This window comes from Aethalodelphis obliquidens, unplaced genomic scaffold, assembly GCF_003676395.1.
Source record: "Aethalodelphis obliquidens isolate GAN/ISIS:26980383/991018 unplaced genomic scaffold, ASM367639v1 scaffold3, whole genome shotgun sequence".
NCBI classification, from domain to species: domain Eukaryota; kingdom Metazoa; phylum Chordata; class Mammalia; order Artiodactyla; family Delphinidae; genus Aethalodelphis; species Aethalodelphis obliquidens.
The window spans coordinates 26470907-26494803 of NW_020837947.1; the positions used below are offsets into that span (position 1 = coordinate 26470907).

At 38.1% G+C, this 23897-nt stretch overlaps 1 protein-coding gene across 4 annotated transcripts in view; it reads left to right on the forward strand.

Annotated features, from left to right (window-relative positions):
• Nucleotides 1-23897, forward strand: part of MAP3K5 (mitogen-activated protein kinase kinase kinase 5) — a 212996-nt gene that overhangs the window by 80889 nt on the left and 108210 nt on the right. For all 4 annotated transcript variants that reach the window (XM_027085523.1, XM_027085499.1, XM_027085508.1 and 1 more), the window contains exons 3-7: nucleotides 960-983; nucleotides 7063-7256; nucleotides 8030-8198; nucleotides 9366-9472; nucleotides 11751-11921. In XM_027085523.1, the coding sequence (XP_026941324.1) occupies nucleotides 960-983; nucleotides 7063-7256; nucleotides 8030-8198; nucleotides 9366-9472; nucleotides 11751-11921 (665 nt within the window). The remainder of the gene's footprint in view (nucleotides 1-959; nucleotides 984-7062; nucleotides 7257-8029; nucleotides 8199-9365; nucleotides 9473-11750; nucleotides 11922-23897) is intronic.

Here is a 23897-nt window from a genome sequence, read left to right on the forward strand (position 1 = left end):
TTTGCCCCATATTGACCCTGGGATGAATGACAGCTGGTCCCCTGGGCCTTGCGTTCCTCCTCTGCTCCTCTCTTACCTCCCCTGAGCTGGCTCCTCTTCTTGGCCAGATGGACCACCCTTTAGGCTCCAGGAATGCCTTACATTTCCTGTTTCCATGGCAACATACATGCCATCTTTTCCAAAACACTGTCCCATCTCTCCTTCCTAAATCATGATTCCCCAACCTCAGTGAAGCCCTTATGCCACAGGCTCTTCTAGATTGTCTCTTCCACGTCTCTAGTCATTTTAAAGTCTAGGAATAATAATATGTTAGCTAGCTTTATTGGGAACTTTGTATACACCAGACACGGTATAGCCACGTTATTTGCATGGTCTCACTTATTTCTCACAGCCTAGAAGATAGGGACACTGCCTGCAGTGTATTTATCACATTTCACTTCTTACGGAATAACAATATTTATGACTAGTTATCGTCAGATGTTCTTATTGTCTACATGTGGATTTGCCCACTCTGACAAGTAGTCAATGCCCTTTACTTCCAGATTTATTCCACGCGTGCTGCTACGTTTCTTCCCAGGGCATAAGTGAGATTGTGCTTTGGGAAAGCAAACTCGTTTAAATCTCTTCCCAAAAAGATTGTAGCTATAAGATAATTCTGCACATACATACTCTGCAGAAATGATGTTTTTGTTATTCGGGTTTTGGATTCTACATGTTTATGCTGTTTTCCTTCAACCGTAGACGGTACCTTTGTGCATTCTTGTCTCCTCCATCAGATTGTAAACTTAGATGCAGAAGCTTACTCTACACCTTCTGCTCATATTTTAAATTTCCAATTGCTAAATTAATAAATAATAAAATCGTTAATACAAATTTTTCTACATAGAATATTTTAATTAATTAGTTGAATTAATTTTGTATTAACTTCTGCTTTACTTTTCTCTTTTCTCATTTTTCAGGAAATCATTTGCCAGAAGAATACTGTGAGTATTTTACTTAACCCTTCCAGAAACTTTTTTATCTTTTCTTTTCCGTCAAACTGATCTCTGGTATATTTTCCATTTCCACAATTATTAATTTCTATTTCTTTTTTTCCTCTTTAGAATTTCTAACATATCAATATAAATATGGGTTATTTTACATAAATATTGCTTTATAGTGAAACTTTATACTAATGGGAGATGACACTGATACCTGTTTTCTTCTATATATAATTATGTTTTAGAAAAAAATTTCCATACTATATTCAATTTTGTGTAATTATGAATGTTACTAAAGCAGCATATATACATACACTGATACACACACATATGTATATGTATGTCTCTCTGTATATATACATATATAGATTTCTATGTCTATATATACACTGTATATATACACTATATATACAAATTATATACATATACACACATACATACACATGTACACACACACATATGGAGATTTGTATCGATATATTGATATATACATACCTCTATCATCTTTATATTGGTACTGACTTAAGTTCCTAAGTCCTTTTGTTTCTTTTATAATATCACACACATTCTATTCTTTTTTTTTAAATTAAATTTATTTATTTTTTATTTATTTTTGGCTGCATTGGGTCTTCATTGCTGCCCACGGGCTTTCTCTAGCTGTGGCGAGTGGGGGCTACTCTTTTTTTTTTTTTTTTTTCTTTTGCGGTACGCGGGCCTCTCACTGTTGTGGCCTCTCCTGGTGCGGAGCACAGGCTCTGGACACACAGGCTCAGCGGCCATGGCTCACGGGCCCAGCTGCTCCGCGGCACGTGGGATCCTCCCAGACCGGGGCACGAACCCGTGTCCCCTGCATCGGCAGGCGGACTCTCAACCACTGTGCTACCAGGGAAGCCCAAGGCGGGGGGGGGCTTCTCTTCATTGTGGTGCGCGGGCTTCTCATTGCGATGGCTTCTCCTGTTGCGGAGCATGGGCTCTAGGTGCGCGGGCTTCAGTAGTTGTGGCACACGGGCTCAGTAGTTGTGGCTTGCGGGCTCTAGAGCACAGGCTCAGTAGTTATGGCGCACGGGCTTAGTTGCTCCACGGCATGTGGGATCTTCCCGGCCCAGGGCTCAAACCCGTGTACCCTGCATTGGCAGGCAGATTCTTAACCACTGCGCCACCAGGGAAGTCCAAGTTCCTAAGTCTTGTAAACCACACTTTAAGACCTTTGAAACCACACTTCAAAGTTCTTACCCTCCACACAGAATTAAACAAAAGTTAAAAAGTGATAAAAATAAATTAAAAAATTTTTAAATGCATGAAAGATAATTATAATATATTCTGAAATCAGCCTTGTTATGCCAATGGTTTTTCATTTTGGAAGGTAAGCCAGTATTTAAAACCTTAAAGAATGTATCTCTGAAACTTAGAGTGGAAATAACGTACTACATAAAGATCTGCACGTGATTCCATTTAAGATGAGGATAAGATTAAAAGTACAATGGGTAAATTTCCCTTAGGTTGGAAATTTAAGAGATAAAGATTTAAGAGTTCAGATCAGAGACTCATTGCAGCATAAATAATGTTGCCATGATAAACTCATTCTTCACATCTCAACAGGAAATGAACAATTACTGCTTCATGCATCAATTCGGTGTAACAGATTTTGTGAAGCAAATGTTGATGGAACATGAACTGTGTGCCAGGTTTTAGGCTTGGTGCCAGAAGAGACTCACTGTGAAGGCTGAAAGTAGAGACAACCCATTCATAACTGTCTCAGGAGACAACAACTGAGAAGTGCCAGAGTCTGCTGGGGGAGAAGGTCAAGCAAATAAGCAAACAAACAAATTAGAAATTAACATAAGGTCGTGTGTGCCAAAGAGTGGGCGCCCCTTCCCTCAAGCGGGGATGGAAGGTCTTTCAGAGGAGGTGGCATTTACCTGAATGGCAGGGAAGAGCTAATCATGCCCAGTGATGGGTTGGATGTGTGGGGAAGCAGGTTTATAAGTTGACCCTATACTGCACGTTATGAACAAGTCACCCATTGACTTGAGTAAGCTGCTGTGTTTCTGGTGCTGGGTGTCCTTCTCAAAAGTTGAGTATTTTGAGCATATGTTTCAATATGTTTGACTGCTGAGAGCATATCTTCCCAGGTTAATTCATTTTCCATACATACTTATGTTCACCTTTATGTAACCTTTAAAAATTGAAAAACAGAATTGGCATTATTATTTTTTAAAACAAAAGCAGTGAAGGTAATCGGAGAGAACACATTTAGATTTTGAGCTCTGTGTTTTTATAGCCATGAAAACAAGCATGGGCCGGAGAGATCAGCCTTGTTATTTTATGATCATGCCTTAGTATTTTGAAATGTAAAGAAATGTGCTGTGGTCTTTCTTTTTCAAGAAGTAGGTTTAAATATTTTAGAATTAGTATCTTATTAATAAAAGACAGTTGTTGCACTTGATCACACAGTCATTGTTTTTATTTGCTTTGGATTATTATTTATTTCAAACTCGGGGTTTGGTAGCAATCTGTAAAAAGAAATTGCAGTAATGATATTTCTAAGTTATACATGAGCCAGCTTGGGAAATAAATGTTCCCTTATTATTAGTGTTCATCATTTTGAAAAAGTGCTTTTCTCAGCAGCTGTTATCTTTTTAAAAAACACGAAGGGTGGGAGGGAGATGCAAGAGGGAGGAGATATGGGGATATATGTATACATGTAGCTGATTCACTCTGTTATACAGCAGAAACTAAGACAACATTGTAAAGCAATTATACTCCAATAAAGATGTTAAAATTAATTAATTAATCAATTTAAAAAAAACAATCTGAAGTCCGCTCCCCGCTCCCCGCTCCCCGCTCCCCGCACTCACACTTTCTCCCTGCTGCATGCTCGCTGGGCTGGCTCTCAGCTCGGGCCTAGAAGCATCCATGTGCCTCCTGCTGTTTACTGCTCTCCCCCTTTTTTGGCCATAAACAATGGGACATTGAAAAAAAATATTGCCTTAGAAGCATAGGGAAGAGACTCCAAAAAGAGCAGTGAGGCCAGGAACTTGGGAAAGCCTTAGCATGCTGAATACCTTCAGCAAGGATTCTGAAACCTCATCCCATGGGGTTTGAAGACAGTTTCAGGAATCTGATTTCCTCTGCTGTTTGCATGACTCTCATTTTCTCTCTTTACCCGCCTGCTGCTCAACACACACCCAGACATCTGATAGAATTAGTTTTACACAGATGCATTATCCCCCAATATCCAGTCTTTCAGTAATAATGTGTCCTGGTTCATGTCTTATACACAGATACACATGGTATTAAGGCTTTTGAGGATACAGAACTTTATCCAGCAGCAGAAGAAACTCTAAAAGTGCTTTTCTGGTTTATTGGCTTCTCATCTGTTTGTCCTTATTTTGTGACTTAGAAGATTCAGAGCCTTTCTTTGTAATTTTGAGTCCAAGTGCTTATATAAAACAAGAGTATTTGATTCTGTGGCTCTTTTATATAGCTAGCTCCCTCATAGTTTAAGCTCCAGAAACTTTGGAAAGCAATCTCTTGATATACTTGCCTTTCTTTTCTGTTTAGACAGTGCTTGGGTATAAGGATTAAAATGGTGGACCTGCTGTGGGATCTTGGTAGCATTTTAGTAGCAGGATATGTTTATTTTTCCTCTTCCCCACTAGTCTTCCAATTATTGGTCCATCAAGGAGAACTTGCAAAAGGAACAATTTAATGTGCTTGATTTAAAAATCAAATCTCAACCTTTGGAGGTTCTTCTCGCACTTTAAATGGAAGTCACGTCCAGTTTCCGCTTCATTACCTGAAATACAAGTGCCTCAAAGGATAACATGTTCATAAATAATTAAACCTAGCCGTAAGGGCATTTGACACTTCTCATCTGTTTGCTACAAGGCAGTAACTTGGCTCTTGCAGGGGTCCGTGCAAGGTGACCTGAGGCAAAGGGGTTGATGTGCCGGCAGGTCAAGGCCAGGCGGGAGGGTGCCCAGCCCCCAAGCCATAATGGCAGGCCCTCTGGAGAAGGAGTTCCTGGACTGGAGTCCCAGACACATCACAGCCCAGCTGTGTGACCTTGCCAAGCCTTACCTGAACCCTCACCTGTAAAATGGAGACAAGATCCCCTCCCTCCGTGGGCTGTTGTGAATGTATGGCCATTCATTCCCCGGCACATGCCAAGGTGAATAAATGTTTGCTCTCATTTGTTTAGTTCAAAGGATAAGAGAAGTGATGCCTCGTTCTCTGTAATTCTGACATGGAACAAATAATTTGGGCTTCTGGACTCCCTAGAACAGTGATAAATAGAGTTTTCCACCCATCTCATTCTAGTTTTCAGCCCCCTGCTTTTTGCTTTCTCTCTGGATTTTTCTCTTAGAGGTCTCTCCCATTTCCTCAGATTCAGCCATGCCAGAGAATCACCAGGTCTGTATTTTGGCTTGAAACTCTTTTACATTCCAATCACACATGTCCAACTCTGTTTTGGACATTACCCCTTTAGATGTCCTGTTCCCCTTAAATCCCAACCTTTCAAAAGTGTGCATGTCACCCTACCCACCCCAAATCAAATCTCACCCACTTGAAGTTCTTCTCATATTTTAACTGGAAGTCAGGCTCTGTGTATAATTCGTTACCTGATACGTATCAAGTGTCCCCGAGTGTAATCTGTTCATAAATAAATAAGTCTGGTTCCGCCTTCTGAATTCTTGCTTTTTGTTAAGGATCCCACTCTTCTTTAAGGAGCCCCATTTACAACTGTAGAGTTACCTTTGATGCCTTCCTCTTCATCTCTCTCAATATCTGTAATCAGCTGGCTGGTCTCCATGAGTTTTTCTTCTTGAAGTCAAGTGCACACGTCCACTGTTGCTGCTGTCAATCTGGTCATGCTTTGTAGCTTCCCACCTAATTTCCTTAAATCTCGTTTCTTTCTCTTTCAGTTCTTTCCGTTTTCTGTCAAAATGCACAACTTTGTTTATGTTTTCTTTCCTGTTCTGAATCCTTCCATGATTCCCACTGCCCAGCATATAGAGTTTGAAACCCTTATCTATTCACTTCTCCTTCCCTGAGCCCTAAGCTCTGGTTAAGACTCGCTTACTCAGGGGTGTCCAGTTCAATTTCTCCTTTACACTTCCCACCTCCACTTTTGTTTGCACTAGTGTACCCTCACTTGGCATCATCGGGAGCGGACAGAAGGCGGTGCTGAGTGAGCGGAGAGTGGCACAGGCTGAGGCTGGAGAGAGAGGCAGTGTTTGGATAGTCAAGCCCTTGTAGGCTACAGTGACCTGTTTTATCTTCATGCCAGGAGCAAACGAGGGGGCTTGAAGCACCTGAGGGAAGTCATCTGATATAGGTTGTTGAAAGATCACTTTGACAGCTGGGTAGAAAATAGATTGATGGGCAAGAAGAGAAGCAGAGAGCCCAGCTAAAAGCCAATTACAATGGCTCGGGCCAGGTATGTTGGTGGCATGGTCTGCAGTGTTGGTAGAGAAGATGGAGGGAAATGGACCAATACGAGGCGGAATAGACAGAACTTTGATAGGCTATGGAAGGAAATGGAAGCATCAAGGATAACTTCAGGGTCTCTAGATTTAGTAACTGGGACACTAATGGAGCCACGACTGCGATAGAGCAGCCTGGAGGTGAGCAGTTTATTCCGGCATCACTCACACATTGCTGTCACGTGGGCAGCCCTGAAATGTTAGCTCTTATCATTTCCATGTATTTATGCTGTGTCTCTCTGACTAAAGTTTAAGTTCCCTGAACGCCAAAGGCTGTGTTTTAAGCTACCCTGTTTTACCTACAGCATATATCATTTTGCCTTAGCCATGAGAAATGGTGAATAAATATTTAATCAATTGATAGAAACTGTGCCATGCTTTTTTTCATCATCTGTAAAGTCCTAATTATTTGAAGTAAGGAATTAAAGAAATTGGAAGAGATTTCCGTTTCCATAGGTCATTAAATAGGAAATGAGGTTTTTAAAAATTTACCTTCACATTCAGGATTATTATTTAAAAGTAGGATTTAGGGTTACGTCAGTGTGGAGTCTGCAGGCCAGCTCACCACCTTCTGGCGCCTCCTCTTTCCACAGATGTGCACTGGGAACTACACATTTATTCCTTACATGATAACTCCACATAACAAGGTCTACTGCTGTGATAGCAGCTTCATGAAGGGCTTGACAGAGCTCATGCAGCCGAACTTCGAGCTGCTCCTTGGACCCATCTGCTTACCTCTTGTGGATCGTTTCATTCAACTTTTGAAGGTGGCACAAGCAAGTTGCAGGTAAAGTTTAGTAATGCTATTTGGTGGTGATAATGAAGTGTTCATCTACTTCATTTATTTGTGCAACTTATCAGATGTTTCTTACATGCAGTACTCAACCAAGAACCAGGGAAAAATATATAAAACCCTCTAAGTGGATAAAATAGATGCTGCCTAGTCCACCTCTTGTATTTTGTCCACTTTATTCAGAGGAGAACAACTTGAAATCAGAAAAAAAAAAAAAAAGACTGTTAACTGTGTTGTAGAAATGGTAGAGCTAAAACTATATTCAAAGTACAGAAATATTATCTGAATAAATGTCCAGAGACTTTTAGTGTAAGGACAAGAACTCTCTAAAAATTGCTGAAAGCACTATTATATTTTAGTTAAGAGCAATCATTTAGGTTGATAAATGAGGATGCTGGATCAGAAGGAAAATGTTATATTATGTTCAAATCACAGGCACACCTAATTTATTTAGAACAATTTCTACTCAAAACAGTAAAATGAAAAATAAAGTTTTAGCATTTTAAGTGGTACATTGCAGGGTCTTGGAAAATTCATTATCTTGGAGTGTCTTTACCTTTAATTCTTACTGAAGCAAGGCAGAGTGTAAAAGAATAGGATGCCCCAGTTTTTAAATAATACCAGATAGATAAGGTGTTCATTCTGTGCATCTTAACGAACTGAAAGGTACGAGTGCTGCAGATGTCATCCGTTTCCTTATAAGATCATTGCTTTTCATTGAAATTCTTTCTAATATTAACTCCAAAAAATGTGTGTTTTCCCACCAGCCAGTATTTCCGGGAATCTATACTCAATGATATCAGGAAAGCTCGTAACTTATACACTGGTAAAGAACTGGCAGTTGAATTGGCAAGAATTCGACAGCGAGTGGATAATATTGAAGTCCTGACAGCAGATATTGTCATAAATCTGTTACTTTCCTACAGAGATATCCAGGTGAGAAGCTGCTCAAAGTCACGTCTTTGTCATGTAGCACGTTGGAAGAATGAGGGAGTGTTAATATCCAGTTTTAGTTAGCTATTAAGTCATTCATGTCACTACATGTAATTTTTTATTGACTCTCCTAAGCTTTCCATCCAGAGATTTTATGATAAATGAAACAGACTCATATAAGTTAACCATCAGTGATTGTGAAAGACTTGTACGGTAAAGGTCTGACTTTTTCCTCCAAAAGAACAAAAAGAAAAATTTGCATGCATAGCTAATCTGCAGACAGCCTGTTCTATTCCATTAGCCTCCGGCACACCCATCAGTCAATAAGTGAAAGCTTTGTTTTGGCAAAGAGCAGAAATTTTTAGAGCTTTCCAGACATCTCTCTTACTCTTGGAATTTGTGTTGCTTGAAATTAATAGTGCTGGGCCTAACTAGATAGAAGTATGAAATGTGCAATTGATTAATTATAAAAATAACTTTAAAAATATATAAAGTAAAGCATGAACATGCAATATTATTTTTTTTGGGATGTCTTAAAATTTTTAAATTATGGTAAGTAGAATGAAATCCTCTCTGAGTTGGGGATTTGCTATTGGAGTTTTACAGTAAACTTTAAGCGACTTCTGGTTTCTTATTCCCAACCTTTCAGGCCCGAGTAAAGCTTCATGTGGACAACAAAGATTCACATACGTGGAAAAAGTGTGGCACTTAGGATTCCATGACTAGAGAGCTTACTTGTATTGAAACGGAATAGTTCTGTTACTTATCACAGAAGTTCAATTGGTTGCTCCATGTCCTTGATATTTTGGAAATTATTTCCCTGAAAGTAATGGATAAGACCCTGCATACCAGGAATCTGGCTCCAGGGAGAAGTAAACCACCCATATTTAGACAATGTAGCATTACCATGTTAGATGGTTTATTGTTTTTTAGATCAGATGTGGTAACTCAATATTTCTAATGTTTTATCTATATAATCCAAACCCCTTATTTAAACAAACAAACAAACAGTTTCTTCTTGGTTTTAGATTCTTCAGAGTATTCCGTGGGTTCTAGTTCATTTTTTAAATGCCCTTCTCAGATTCAGGTAGCTGGCTGGCCAAAGGCATTTCATTGTCAGGACTTTCTCCCAATGGTTTAATTCTATGTTATTCTCCTCTTGTTTAAAAGGACTATGATTCTATTGTGAAGCTCGTAGAAACTTTAGAAAAGCTGCCAACCTTTGATTTGGCCTCCCATCACCATGTGAAGTTTCATTATGCATTTGCACTGAATAGGTAAGAAGAAAAAGTTTCCATCCACAACGTGCTAACATTTTATTTTTTAACCTCCATATTCTTTCTATGATATGTTTTTGCTATAGCCTTGCAACCACTCCCTATTAGAATTTAATGTTAATATTTCTACTTCAACCATGTAAAATATAGGAAGCATGCATTCTGATCTTTTCTGACTTTTTTGTCAGTAAAAAAATGTCCCTCAATGCTTGTATATTTAAATTCTAAAAATTCTTTTTCTTCTCTGTCAAAATTTGTATTTGCTATTTATATATTTTTTAGGATTTTTTAAATTCCATGGATATGATGTTATCTTTAAATATACTCAACACCAAATGATTATTTACACAAAAAGTAACTAGAGTAGGGATAGTTATATCTAGGTGAACATATTCCTAACCAGAGAATATGTTCACTGGGATTGCCCTGAACATAACCTAATTATAATTAAAACTCTGTGGGCCACATTTTAAGTCATGTGTCCATGAATCTTCTAGGACCAGGACTAACACTGCTGCTTCCAGTCCTGCCTCCACGCCTTCTGTTGGCATCATGGCTGGCAGCTGCCTCAGTGCCACTTTCTACCCAGAGTCACCGTGGAGGATCATCCCTGCGCTGGCCATAGAGAGGCCTAGAGCACTGAACTGTCCAAAACTTAGTTGTGCTGTTCTCTGCCATGGCGGAGAGTTGAATATGTATGTAATTACTACAACTGGAGAGAATGATAAAAAGAAAAAGGGAGGGGACCTCACATCTATCATTCATTTGCCATGAAGGCTTAATTAGTTTACCGATGAGGAAACTGAAGAGGTGGAGTAAGCATATCATAAAACTGGGGCTCAAACCCAGATCTAGCTGATGCTGGTATTTCTGTTCTTCATCACTAGGTTCTCCTGCCTTTGTCTCCAAAGAAAAGTCAGCATGCTCTTTAACCAGAGATTGTGTGTTTCCTTTTTTATCTACCCAAACTCTAGAAATTGCTAACTTTATCAGTATATGTATAATGAAAGTCTATTTTATCTCCCCGTTTATTAAACATCTTTTTCTTTAGATTTGGCAGAGTGAGATGAAACCTCCAGAGATTATCTGTTCCAACTGGTTTTCAAATAAATCCTTTTTGAAAGATGAAATGAAAGATGGAATGAAATATATTCTATATTGAAATGAAAAATGAAAGTCCATAGAGCCTCTTATATTTTCCTTTATCCATAGTTTGTCTCTGTCTTTCCTAAAATAGAATAGAATGAAATGATAAATGTATTTGTATGCAGCATTATTCTAAACTCAAGGTATTTAGTACAAAGTGTAAAAAGGAATTTCACGCACAGAAGGATTTAAAATAGTAGTTGAGAATACAAATAACTCCTTTTATATAGCAGTTTTATTGAAATATAATTCATATACCATACAATTTTATTTAAAGTGTACTGTGATTCAATGGATTTTAGTGTATTAACAGAGTTGTGTGACCATGAACACCAAGACTTTTAAAACATTTGTATCACCACCAAAAAAAACCCCCTCCCCATTAGCAGTCACCCTCCCATTTCCTCTCAAATACCCCAGACCTAGGCAACCACAAATCTACTTTCTGTCTCCATAGATTTGCCTACTCTGGACATTTCATATGATGAGCTCATACACATGTAGTCTTTGTGACTGGCTTCCTTCACTTCGCACAATGCTTTCAAGGTTCAAGAAATAATTCTTAAGAGAATTTTAATCTTTGAGAACAATCTATATGTACTCGCTGATTTTAAAATGAGCTATATAAAGCAGCTTCCTTAGATAATCAGTTGGTCACGTGTAGAAGATAAGTGACTCTTGGGTTAAAGTTGGATTGTTGGTATTGTCTGTGACTTAGTTTGCTCAGTGTTTCAGAGTAAAAGCCATTGAAACCTATAGCATCAGGGTTTTGTTTCTGTTTGGATTCCTTGACTCTACCCCATTCAAGGCCACAGACTGCATTCCTAATCTCACTGCATCAACTTAAATTTGCACAGAGACTGCAGGGAAATTGGAAGGACTATGGATGGATAAGCACAAATCTATCACCATTAGCAGAAAAGCAACTCAAAAGAAATCCTTGTTAAACGCAGTAGACATGCAATAGGATAAAAAGATTTACAGAAGACTCTCAAAATATAATTGTTGTTTTTATCTTGCCAAACTTCACTAATGTGAATCAATATATTAAACAGAGTTTTAAAAAGATAACTGGCCTAAACTGCTTCTGTAATCTATACTGAAACAATGATGTTTCCCTCCTCTACCTTAGGAGAAATCTCCCTGGAGATAGAGCAAAAGCTCTTGACATTATGATTCCCCTGGTGCAAAGTGAAGGGCAAGTTGCTTCAGATATGTATTGCCTCGTTGGTCGAATCTACAAAGATATGTTTTTGGACTCTAATTTCATGGATTCTGAAAGTAGAGACCATGGAGCTTCTTGGTAAGTGCACAGGATAAGATACTTGATAAATCCATAACATAAAAATTTGTTTGCAGATGAGTGTTAAATTATTGTTGTTATCCTTTTGATTGTGTATATGAAATAAATCTCACAATTTATAGCTTTAGTAAATAATTTTGTTGGAATTCATTTAATAAGGCAGAGTAAAATGGGATAAATTAGTTGAAAAGATAATGATTTAAGAAAAAAGAATTTTAAAAGATATTCTAAAGTATAATACAATAAAAATAAAATTTGGGGGAAAATTCAAGAGACATGAAAGAAGAACTGAGTGGAAAAATATACGAAGTTTGGGCTTCCCTGGTGGCACAGTGGTTGAGAGTCCGCCTGCCAATTCAGGGGACATGGGTTCGTGCCCCGGTCTGGAAGGATCCCACATGCCGCGGAGCAGCTGGACCCATGGGCCGTGGCCGCTGAGCCTGCGCATCCGGAGCCTGTGCTCCGCGGCGGGAGAGGCCACAACAGTGAGAGGCCCGCGTACTGCAAAAAAATATCTATCTATCTATCTATATATATATATACCAAGTTTGTGGATGAGAAGACTTGATATTTTAAAGATGTTAATTCTCCACAGCAGGGCTTTTCATGTAATTCAACAAATTGATTCTAAAGTTTATGTGAAAAACTAAAGAGCCAAGAATGGGCAAAGCAATTTTGGAGAACAAGGTAGAGGGACTTGCTCTCCCAGATAACAAGACATACTACTACAATGTAATAATTAAGATGTTGCAGTATGAGTGCAAGCATAGACAAATAAAACACTGGAACCAAAGAGAGAGGCTGGAACAGACTGAGATATATAGATTTGAGACTAGATTTATGACATGGTATGCTTCCTGAGCCAGAGTGGAAAGAATAGACTCTTCAGGAATGGTACTGGGAAAATTTGTTTATCTGCTTGTAAAATAAAAATGAATCCCTAGTCTAACCCATGCACAGAAAATAAAATCCAAGTGAATTAAAGATCAAAATTTTTTTAAAAAAAAACCTTTAGAAAAAATATTTTTAGAATAAAATATACAAACTGAATTTATGACTTTGGGTTAGGAAAGAATTTCTTAAACAAGGTATTTTTAATACCATAAACCATAAAAGATTGGGAAAACTAGAGTCCACTAAAATTTGCATCTGCTCATCAAGGTTCTGTCTTTTGGAAAGAGTAGGTTCTATCGCACTGATCGTCCTGCCAATAACAATTATAAACATTGTAAAAACACTTAAAAAAAAGTTTGAAAGCACCGAAGAGTGACTGAAGATACTAAGAAACTGAAGAGTTTTAGATCTTTAGATGAAGGGTACTAGATTAGATAGGGCGGTTAGAATTTAAGATGAAAATCATAGTTTCACTGGTTGGAGGAGTTAGTCTGAGGCTGCCAGAGTGCCTGGAAATTGAGTGATAGACCCCCTAAATGAAGGAGCCACAGAGAGAGCCCAAAATATAAGTATAAACTGCCCTTCCATTCTTGGCTGACCCCTGACATGTGCACATGTGGGTAAAACTCAAAGGAGTCCAGTGGAAAATAGCAGCCAGAAGGCTGGAGCTGAACAGAGATTTCAGCAGTTGTGTAATGCAGGAGAGACAGAGTTTGGAGTTTGAACCTCACCAAGTCAAAGGGGCTTGGGTAAACAGTTTGAGCTTTCCACTGAAACTCCAGAAGGTCCAAGACTTCAGAATAAAAAAACTACATCCCAGGACTAAGGAAAATTAAGAGGAAAACCAAAACAGAGCCACCCTAATAAAACCTAAAACCAAGACTCCACATGAACAAGGTGAACTGCCAGTGATTTATTTGTGTGTTGGAACAAAATTCAACACTCTTAAGAGGAAGAAAACAGAATCCAAACTCTCTACAACATATCATCCAAAATGTCTACTACACCATCAGAAGCTACTAGATTTGTGAAGAGATAGGAAAGTATGATCCATAGTAAAAAGAAAATCAGTCAATAGAAGTAGACCCACAGACAACAAAGATTTTGGAATTAGCAGAGAAGGATATTAAAATAACAATGATAAATATGTTGAAGAGACTACTGGAAAAGATGGATATTATGGGTGAAAATATGAAGAATTAATAGGAGATAAATGTAAACTGGAGAAGAACCAAATGGAAATTCTAGAACTGAAAATATAGTATTCAAAGTCAAAATTCCATCTAATGGGATTAATAAATAGGACACAATACAAGAAAGGATCAATAAACTTGAAAACAGGTGATTAGAAATCATTCAAACTGAAACAGAGAAAAGAAAAAGATTGAGAAAGAAATTAATGGTCTCAGTGACCTGTGGAATAGCATTGAGCAGTCTAACATACGTTATTGGAGTCTGAGAAGTAGAGAAGAGAGATGATATATCAGGAAAAATATTTGAAGAATTAGTGACCAAATATTAACCAAATCTGATCAAGCAAACAAACAAACAAACAAAAACAGCCCACAGATCTAGGAAGCTCAGCAAAAACCCAAGCAGGGTAAATACAAAGAAATCCATTCCTCAGCACCTCATAGTCAGATTCCTGTAAAACAAAATTAAAGAACATATCATAAATGCAGCCAGGAAAAAAGATACATTATATTCAAGGGAAAGAGTGAGTTCTGACTTTTAATCAGAAGGAAGCCAAAGACAATGGAATAACATCTTTAAAGTACTTAAAGCAGAAAACGGTCAACCAAGATTTCTCTACCCAGTGATATTGTCTTTCAAAAGTGAGGGTGAAATAAGGATATTTCTTGATAAATAAAAAACTGAGATAATTTGTTGCCAACAGACCTTTACTACAAAAAATGTTAAAGGAAAATCTTTAGGTTGAAGGGAAGTGATACCAGATGGAAACATGGATCTGTTAGAAGGCATGTAGAGCACTGAAAATGGTAAAAGTATTTATGAATATGTAGAAAAGATATCATCAACAAAGTAAAAAAATAAACCACAGGCAGAGAGCAATGCATGTAACCAATATGGGATTTATATTCAATATATATAAATAACTCCTAAAAATACTTAAGAAAGAAAGAAAAAAGATTAAAAATGGGCATAGGAGAAGAACAGATCACTCACAAAAGAGGAATCACAAATGGCCAACAAACATATTTTTAAAAAATACAAAAAATGCTCTACCTACAAGCTAAAACAGACATACCATTTTACACTATGAAGATTAACAAAAATTTATGAATTTGACATTGTCAGTTGTTGGCAAGGATGTTTGAGAAATGGGAGTCCTAGTCCACTGCTGGTTGTGGTAGAAAATCTTATGACTACTTAAAGATTTTGGTATTATCAAGGAAAGTTGACAGTTAACCTTCCCTAGATCCAGCAGATCTATTCCTAGTTTATACCCTAGAGAAATTCTTGAAGTTTCTCTACATAAAAGTTAAAACATAAAAAAAAAAAAATCTTAAAAGAGTTGAGCAAAATAACCAAATGGCAGGATACACAGAGTATGATTTCGTCTATAGAAACTTTAAAAACAGTCATACACATATAGTAAAAGTAGAGACACATCATAAATTCCCAATTCAGTAGAACAGTTACCAGTGGGGAAGGAGTAAAAAGGGATCGTGAAATGCTTCATATGCAGCTGCAAGAATATTTAAACATTTTATTTCTTAAGTTGAGTGGTGGGTATATCAGTGGGAAGTGTTGCTTATATTATCCTTCTGTACTTTTTAGTATTTCTAAAATGTTCCCCAAAGAGTGCCTGATTTAAAAAAAATATTAAAGGAGGTTGACTTACAGAAAGAGACAAACACCATATGATATCATTTATACGTGGAATGTAAAGCATGACACACAGGTACCCATCTACAAAACAGAAACAGACTCACAGATGTAGAGAACTGACTTGTGGTTGCCAAGGGGGAGGGGGTTGGGGAAGGGATGTATTTGATGTTTGGGGTTAGCAGATGTAATTATATATGGAATGGATAAACAACAAGGTCCTACTGTGTAGCACAGGGAACTATATTCAATATCGTATGATAAATCATAATGGAAAAGAATATAAAAAAGAACATATATATACATGTATAACTGAATTACTTTTCTGTACAGCAGAAATTAACACAACATTGTAAATCAACTATACTTCAATTAAAAAAAAAGGAAGTTGACTTAGTTCAGGTGTTATGAGAGCATAACTTTTTTAAAATTGTGAAACAGAAATCTTAACGTTTCAAAATCTTGTATCACCTTAACAGTTTAATGGTGGCCTGAAATTGGGATAATAGGTTATAATAAGGGAGGAAAACTTCCTAGATTTTCATTGACGGCTTTGGTTTGGACTTTTAAATTTGTATTATAAATTGTTACTGCAATTCAGAGAGTTTTACCATTTCTCTTAACCAATTTTTTCCCTGATGTTATAAAAGAGAAATGTAACTATGCAACCTTTCTGTTACCAGAAGATTTCCACTTTTAGAAGATTCTTAATTGTAGGAGAATTAGAATCTGATATTTGGAAGCACTGTGCTGGTATAAATGCTTTGATTTGGCAGTGATAATGAAATGCATAGGTAATTTTTAAAAGCCTGATTTTCATGGTCAGCAGATTCAAATGGAAAACATCTTATGAAGTTAATGTGCATCGTGCACAGGAATAAAATAGAAGTGTTTCCCCATTTGAAAAACCAAACAGTTTAGACTACTGAGAGCTTTCAAGGTCACATAAAGTTCAATAAAGGAACACAAGTTTTTTTTTCTGGTTGTGTTTTTGTTTTAACTTTCTATACTTCCCAGTTCTGGCTCCTTTTCAATGGTTCCCATTTAGCTGAGGAACATTAACTACATTAACTCTCTCTCAAAAGATCTTTGTGTTCAAAGTTTTCAGGTCAAATTGAAGATGTCAGTTTTTTATTATTTCATTTTAAGCTATTCATTAATTTTCTTTTTTTTTAAATTTATTTTATTTATTTATATTTGGCTGTGTTGGGTCTTTGTTGCTGTGCGGGCTTTATCTAGTTGCAGCGAGCAGGGAGTCACCCCCCACTGCGGTGCGCGGGTGTCTCATTGTGGTGGCCTCTCTCGCCGCAGAGCCGGGCTCTAGGCACGTGGGCTTAGTAGTTGTGGCACCCAGGTTCTAGACCGCAGGCTCAGTAGTTGTGGCGCACTGCTGCTCCGCGGCACGTGGGATCCTCCTGGACCAGGGCTCGAACCTGTGTCCCCTGCATTGGCAGGCGGACTCTCAACCACTGCACCACCAGGGAAGCCCTCATTAATTTTCTAGTAAGAACAGTGAAAGCAGTTAGAACTCAAAGCCTTTTCATGGGAAGAGCCTTAGGAGTTGACCTGGGTGTGTCACTCACTGATTTATCGAGTAATATAAGAATGTCACTTCTACTGTAGATTATCTGTCTATAATCTGCCATATTATCATCATACCCATTTGTCCTACAGGTTGTTAAGAACAATTCCCCCCTATTTTAAAATGGGTGTTTTTTCATGCCCTCACACTTGTAAAGCCACTTCAGTATTTCTTAGTGTTTCAATCCAACTCCCACAGTCCTGCAGACACACTCATTCGTGTTGGTGTGTTGGCATCATCTGTAACCTCCCTTTCTGTGAGAGCTGAGAAGTCAAAGCACGTTGTCAAGGTGCTGACCTAAGAGGGCATTACCGAGGTTATTAGGCATCTGGCCAGACTTACCAGGATTATGCATTTCCTGAGTCCCAGAGAGTTGTTGCAACTGACCTTTTTTGACCCATAATCCTCTGAACTTTCACTCGTCAAGTGCCGCGATGAGATAAGGAGTGAGTGGCAGGCAGTCAGTCCCTAAAGCTTCTTTCCATGGACAGTTTCCATAGCCTGAATCATTTTCTGTTGGCTTGAATGGACAGTCATCTACTGAGCATGGGAAGTTTAGGATAAGAGCTTCAGCTCAATAGAAAAAGAGGCCCAAGCAGTTGGGATTACAATGGCACATAGAACTCTTTCTTGAAGTTTCCCTTCTTTTTTTAAAAAAATTTATTTATTATTTTTGGCAGTGTTGGGTCTTTGTTGCTGAGTGCGGGCTTTCTCTAGTTGCAGCAAGTGGGGGCTACTCTTCGTTGTGGTGCGCGGGCTTCCCATTATGGTGGCTTCTCTTGTTGCGGAGCACGGGTTCTAGAGCACGCAGGCCTCAGCAGATGTGGTGTGTGGGCTCAGTAGTTGTGGATCGTGGGCTCTAGAGTGCAGGCTTGGCAGTTGTGGTGCACGGGCTTAGTTTCTCCGCGGCATGTGGGATCTTCCCAGACCAGGGCTCGAACCCGTGTCCCCTGCATTGGCGGGCAGACCCCCAACCACTGCGCCACCAGGGAAGTCCCGAAATTTCCCTTTTTAACATCTGTAATGAGTTTACTGTTCCTGACTTACACCACAGGGAGAAAGCTTGACACTCCTCTGAGCATTCATTGTGTTTGGTATGAGTACTATTATCAGGGCACTTTTTTACTTTTTGGGAGATCTTCTAATGCAGGTCTATTTTCTGAGAGGTTTACTTGGGATTCAGAATGCAAAAATACAAAATAAGAAAAAAGTTTATGGTTTAGATTTTTTTTAAGTTTGGAGAATAGTAATATGTTGTAGAACAAACTTTACTTGTTGAAGCTTATCTGGGACAGAGGGTGAGTGGTTTAAAGGAACACATCCTGCTGATTTAAGTATAAAAAAAGAGTAGTTCTCTAACATTTGATGTTTTTCATTGTCACTTCCTTAGTTATTTTTGGTCACTGAAGCTCTTGCGGATGGCTAAAATAATGCTAATATTTTTCTGTATGTAAGTTTCTATAATCCAAGTTAAGGTATGAAAAATACCTCTTTGATCTTTAGGTAACTAAACTGAGTTTGACTTTTAGTTATTAAACGGTTGTAGCTTTTTTTTATCATGGCTTGTCAATATAAAGTTAAATATAAGTTAAAGAAAGCAGCAGTGGTACCTGTCACAAGTGCTGGTTTGAGGATGTTTGGGGCTACTATAGAATCAAGAGCAAGGTCGGGACTTTCCTGGCGGTCCAGTGGTTAGAACTCAGCTTCCACTGCAGGGGGCATGGGTTCGATCCCCTGTAGGGGAACTAAGATCCCACATGCTGCAAGGTGCAGCCAAAAAAAAAGGAAAAAAAAGAGCGAGGCAAGAGAGTGAAGCTGGGAGGATAGCCAGCTTTCAAAGGAAATATTGTGACCCAAGAGCCTAGACTTACATCCTAAAAAAACAAAAAACCAAAGTAACGCAGAAAACAAAACCCACGGAGTTTCTGAAGTGACAGACTGAAATGGAATGACCCAAGGCAATATTATGGCCCATGACTTGGAGGTCATGGAAGGTTCATTGTCAAGATTATCTCTACAACTTCTTTTTTAACCTAATCTGAAAAAGAAATAACCACAAAGAAGTTATGCTGAATTCATATGTAGAATGACTTAGAACGTTTTGATATATGCAGTATTTATTCAATAGGTAGAAATAATAATCAATCGCTTAAACATTAGAGTTCACATAAGGTTTTTGTATATGTTATTAACCACTGGAGGCTTAACACACCTTGTAAAGTAGGCAAGGCTGACATTTTTCTTTCCATTTTACAACTAAGGCAAGTGAAACTCAAAGAACTTAAGTGAATTTCTTGATGTTTTGTGATTAATAAAATTTCAAGTACAATTTTTTCAGATCCAGTGTTGTTTTTACTACATCCTAGGCTCACTTTCCTGGAATTTCTAGGAACAAACATTTCTAGGAATATCTGTACTGTTTTGTTGAGGAGGCCTGGACTTTTGGGAGACCGGCATGAAATAAATGTTGACTCAGTACTTGGAAACAGTGTGATCTTAGGCAAATTACTTAACCTTTAGGAAATTCAGTTTTCTTATTTGAAAAATAAGAATAATACCTACCTAGATGAATTAGAAATGTTCTTAGCATCCTAAAAGTAGCCGAATACCTTACTCCAATGGGCTTAAGCAATAAGAAAATGTAACTTCTAGAACATGAAGTCCAGAAATAGGGCTGCGTCTGGTTTAGGTTGAGTCGGCAGCTTAAAAATGTCAGCCAAGTCTGTTTCCTTGTTATTGCTGTGGGTGGCTCTGCCCTCAGTCTGGCCTTCTTAGAGTTGTAAGGGGCTGTGGCCATTTCAGTTATCAAACTTAGCTATGCCAGGTCTGAGATGGGAGAAAAGTAGGCCATCACTTTTTGTATCTTTTTCTTAGGACTAAGAAAACACTCATAAAAACCTACCCCACACTTTCCTTACATTTCTTTATGCTTCTAGTATTTCATCATCACCGCAGCACTACACAAGTCACTAGCAAGGAAGACGGCATTATTACAAATGGTTTAAACTCATCACTTTAGGAGGAATAGATGCTCTGTTTGAGAGATTAAATGAAGCAACATATGTTCAAGTCCTGGAATTTAGTAGGCCCTTGGAGTTATATCCTTAGTATATAATATGAGAAAATATTTTGTATTTCTTTATATAATGTTATATTTATCCATGTTCAAAATGGACATTGACTAGATTAATGGATATTGATTAGATTCCTTTTTCCCAAAATATGCCTGAGTTTCCTTTCTCTTATTTCTGGATCTAGTTGAACATTTTAGCTAATGAGGGAAAAGAAAGTCTGTATACTTTGTACATAGGACTTGCTAGAATTTCATATATCAATACCATAGCTGTCATGGGGTCACCTGGGATAGGCACTGATTGCTTGAAATCATATTTGGTTTTAGAGATCATAGTATTCTTGAGGGGAGATAGGAAATCATTTTCAGAATTTTGAAAGGGAATTAGGTACCTATACTGTATTAGCATAATCATGTCTCCCTGTTGTAATGCCAAAAAAGATCTGTAGCCAGGAAATTAAAAGCATTAAGTCTGTTTTTAGCATTAATACGTTCATTTTTCCATAGTAACTTGGGAAAGAACAGACAGCTTTGCCTTATCGACTAATTTTCTTTTACGTCAGTGACAGTGCTATTCAAACAGTCATGCGGGCCTAATAACTGTTTAGTTTTTACATGATTAATGGGGTTGGCTTTACTTTGGAAGAGTTATGTAACAAACCAATCGACATACAAATAAAGACCAATGTCTATTTTCCATTTGCCAGATTAGCCCTTTTTTTTTTTCTTGGTTTTGAGATATCTTTCTCTGTGGTATCTCTATTTCTACCACCCTCTTCCCCCGTCCCAGAGTTTTATCTCACCATTATTTCACTGACATTTTTGTTTAGTCCTTGGTTGTCTCTATAAGTGAGTTTCCAAATTTTGGATGATTTTTGTCCTTGGAGCACAAAACCTGAAGAGTTCTTATAACTCAGCGTGACACCCAGCTCATTGGTGTCCAGATGTAGATGGCTCTTAAGGGACCAGCAGTTCCAGGATGACCTGGAGATTTGGGTAAAACACAGAGTGTGCCCATGATTACTTTGTAAACAAGTGCCCTGGTGCATTGCTCTCAGGCCTTGACCTTGATTTAATATGGGATTCAACAGATGACAGATTGCGTGAAGCTCTGTTGTGGCATGACCAAGTCGAAGTCCAAGAATGGTCATATTGAATAAGTCACTGTGGAGGTTTTCTAATTGTGGCTAATGAGCAGTATGCACCTAAGGAGAGAAACTAAGGCTTGCTTTCTGTAACCCAGTTGTCAGAGGGATGAGTGAGAGAACTAGATGTTTGCCAGGCATTATGATGAAAAGGAAGGAGCATTTGGAAGAATAGGGGTGATTTCACTTAGTGAACCAAAGCAATTGTTTCCAGGCCTGGCTGGATATCAGAATTGCTTGGGGAGTTTTTCAACTATGCAGAGTTCTTTGTCCCTGGAAATTTTGCTTAGTGGATCCATTTTATTGAATAGATTAACCATAATTGATAATATGACTGTTCCTTTTTTATTAAATGTTTAGACTTTCCCTGTATTTTGCTGTCAGTCCCTTCTTCCTAAACCTTCACTGCTTTTCATATCTTTTAAGAATAAGTTTAAACCCCCGGCCCTACTTCCCCTTCAGAGCTTTCCCGAATCTGTCTCCTCCCATCTTCCTAGCCTTCTTAGAATATGGATTTTGCATTTTAATTTGAGGGAACTGGCAGTTATTGGAAGGATGAGTTTAGATTGGTTATAAACATATGAGAACTCTTCACTCTCAGGAGCAATCAGGTAAGTGCCCACTAAAATCCTGAGCTGTGCTTTCTTGTTATCAACTAGCAAGAACGAAAAGAGACGAGAATACTTTAATTTGGCATGGGTGCGATATAAAAGTCTCTCACCTATACTGCTCTTGGGAATGTGAATTGGTAAGAACTTTCTGGAACGCAGTTTGGCATTATGTACCAAGAGCCTTGAAATAATTCATGTTCTTTAATCCAGTTATGTACTTCGTAAACTATCCTAAAAAAATAGCAGATATGGAAACAAAGATGTGTTTATAATGTTCCTACACTGAATTGTATGGTAATGAAAAATTGGAAGAAACCTAAATGTCCAACAATAGGGAAAATGTTGAATGGAAGGATAATATCCCCGAGTGATGGAATATCATTCGTTCAGAGTTGTGTGTGTTGGTGGTAAAAATATACATAAATAAAACTTACCATTTTGACCATTTTAAGTGTATGATTCAGTGGCATTAAGTACATTCACACTGCTGTGCTCTCATCACCACTGCTCACCCACAGCCATCTCAACTTGCAAAACTTAAAGTCTGTACCCATTAAACAGCTTTCGATTCTCCCCTCCCCCTAGCTCCTGGAAAACACCATTCTTCTTTCTGTCTCTCTGAGTTTGACTACTCTAAGTATCTCATATAAGTGGAATCATATAGTATTTGTCTTTTTTGTGAATGGCTTATTTCACTTAGCATGATGTTCTCAAGGTTCACCATGTTGTAACATGTGTCTGAATTTCCTTTTTAAAGGCTGAATAATATTCCATTTTATGTATATACCACATGGTGTTTATCCATTCACCTGTCAGTGGGCACTTGGGTTTGTTTCCACCTTTTGGCTATTGTGAATAAATGCTGCTGTGAACGTGGGTGTACAAATATCTGTTTGAGTCCTGCTTTCAATTCTTTTGAGTATATGCCCAGAAGAAAATTCGGGTTTTGTGAATTTCTTTCTTCTTTTTATAAAAATTTTTTTTGGCTGCGTCAGGTCTTAATTGCGGCTCATGGGCTCTTTGTTGTGGCACTCAGGCCTTCTCTCTAGTTGTGGCCTCCGGGCTCCAGGGCACGTGGGCTTTGTAGTTTGTGGCACACGGGCTCTAGTTGAGGCGCACGAGCTCAGTAGTTGTGACACTCAGGCTTAGTTGTCCCACGGCATGAGGGATCTTAGTTCCCCAACCAGGGATCGAACCTGTGTCCCCTCATTGGAAGGTTGATTCTTTACCACTGGACCACCAGGGAAGTCCAGAAAATTGTGGTTTTAAACAAATATTTAACAGTAACATGCTTCATGATATCATGTGAAAATTAAAAAACAGATTATTAAAATAGCATGATTCTCTTTTTGTGGAAAAAAATATGCAAATAGTAAAAGGACTGAAAGAAGGTAGTTAGAATTTTGAGTTTTTAGATTTTTCGTCCTGACTTTTCTTTAATAATAAAGCTCATATGCAAATAAGTAGTTTGAATTGGAGAGGGTTTCCCCCCCCCATCTCCAGATCAGATCCCATGCTGTCTTGCTTTACCTCTGAGTTATTTTATGAGTGATAATTTCAGAAATATCCCTGGAGATGTAAGGCACCGTGAAATTCTAATTTAATTACTTGTGTGTCTCACAGAAAGAATCACGGCTGTTGTATCACAAAGAAGGAAAATGACAGCTAAAGAGAAGGAGCTTGAGTTGAGCTCAGTTTCTTCTTTGATGGAAAGTAGATGCTCTTTAGCTCGAAACAATTGATTCAAGAATATTTTCTTTATTCTTGACTTTGTTGAACAGCTCAGTAGAGATGCAAAAAGTGAGCTATGTCTTTATTATA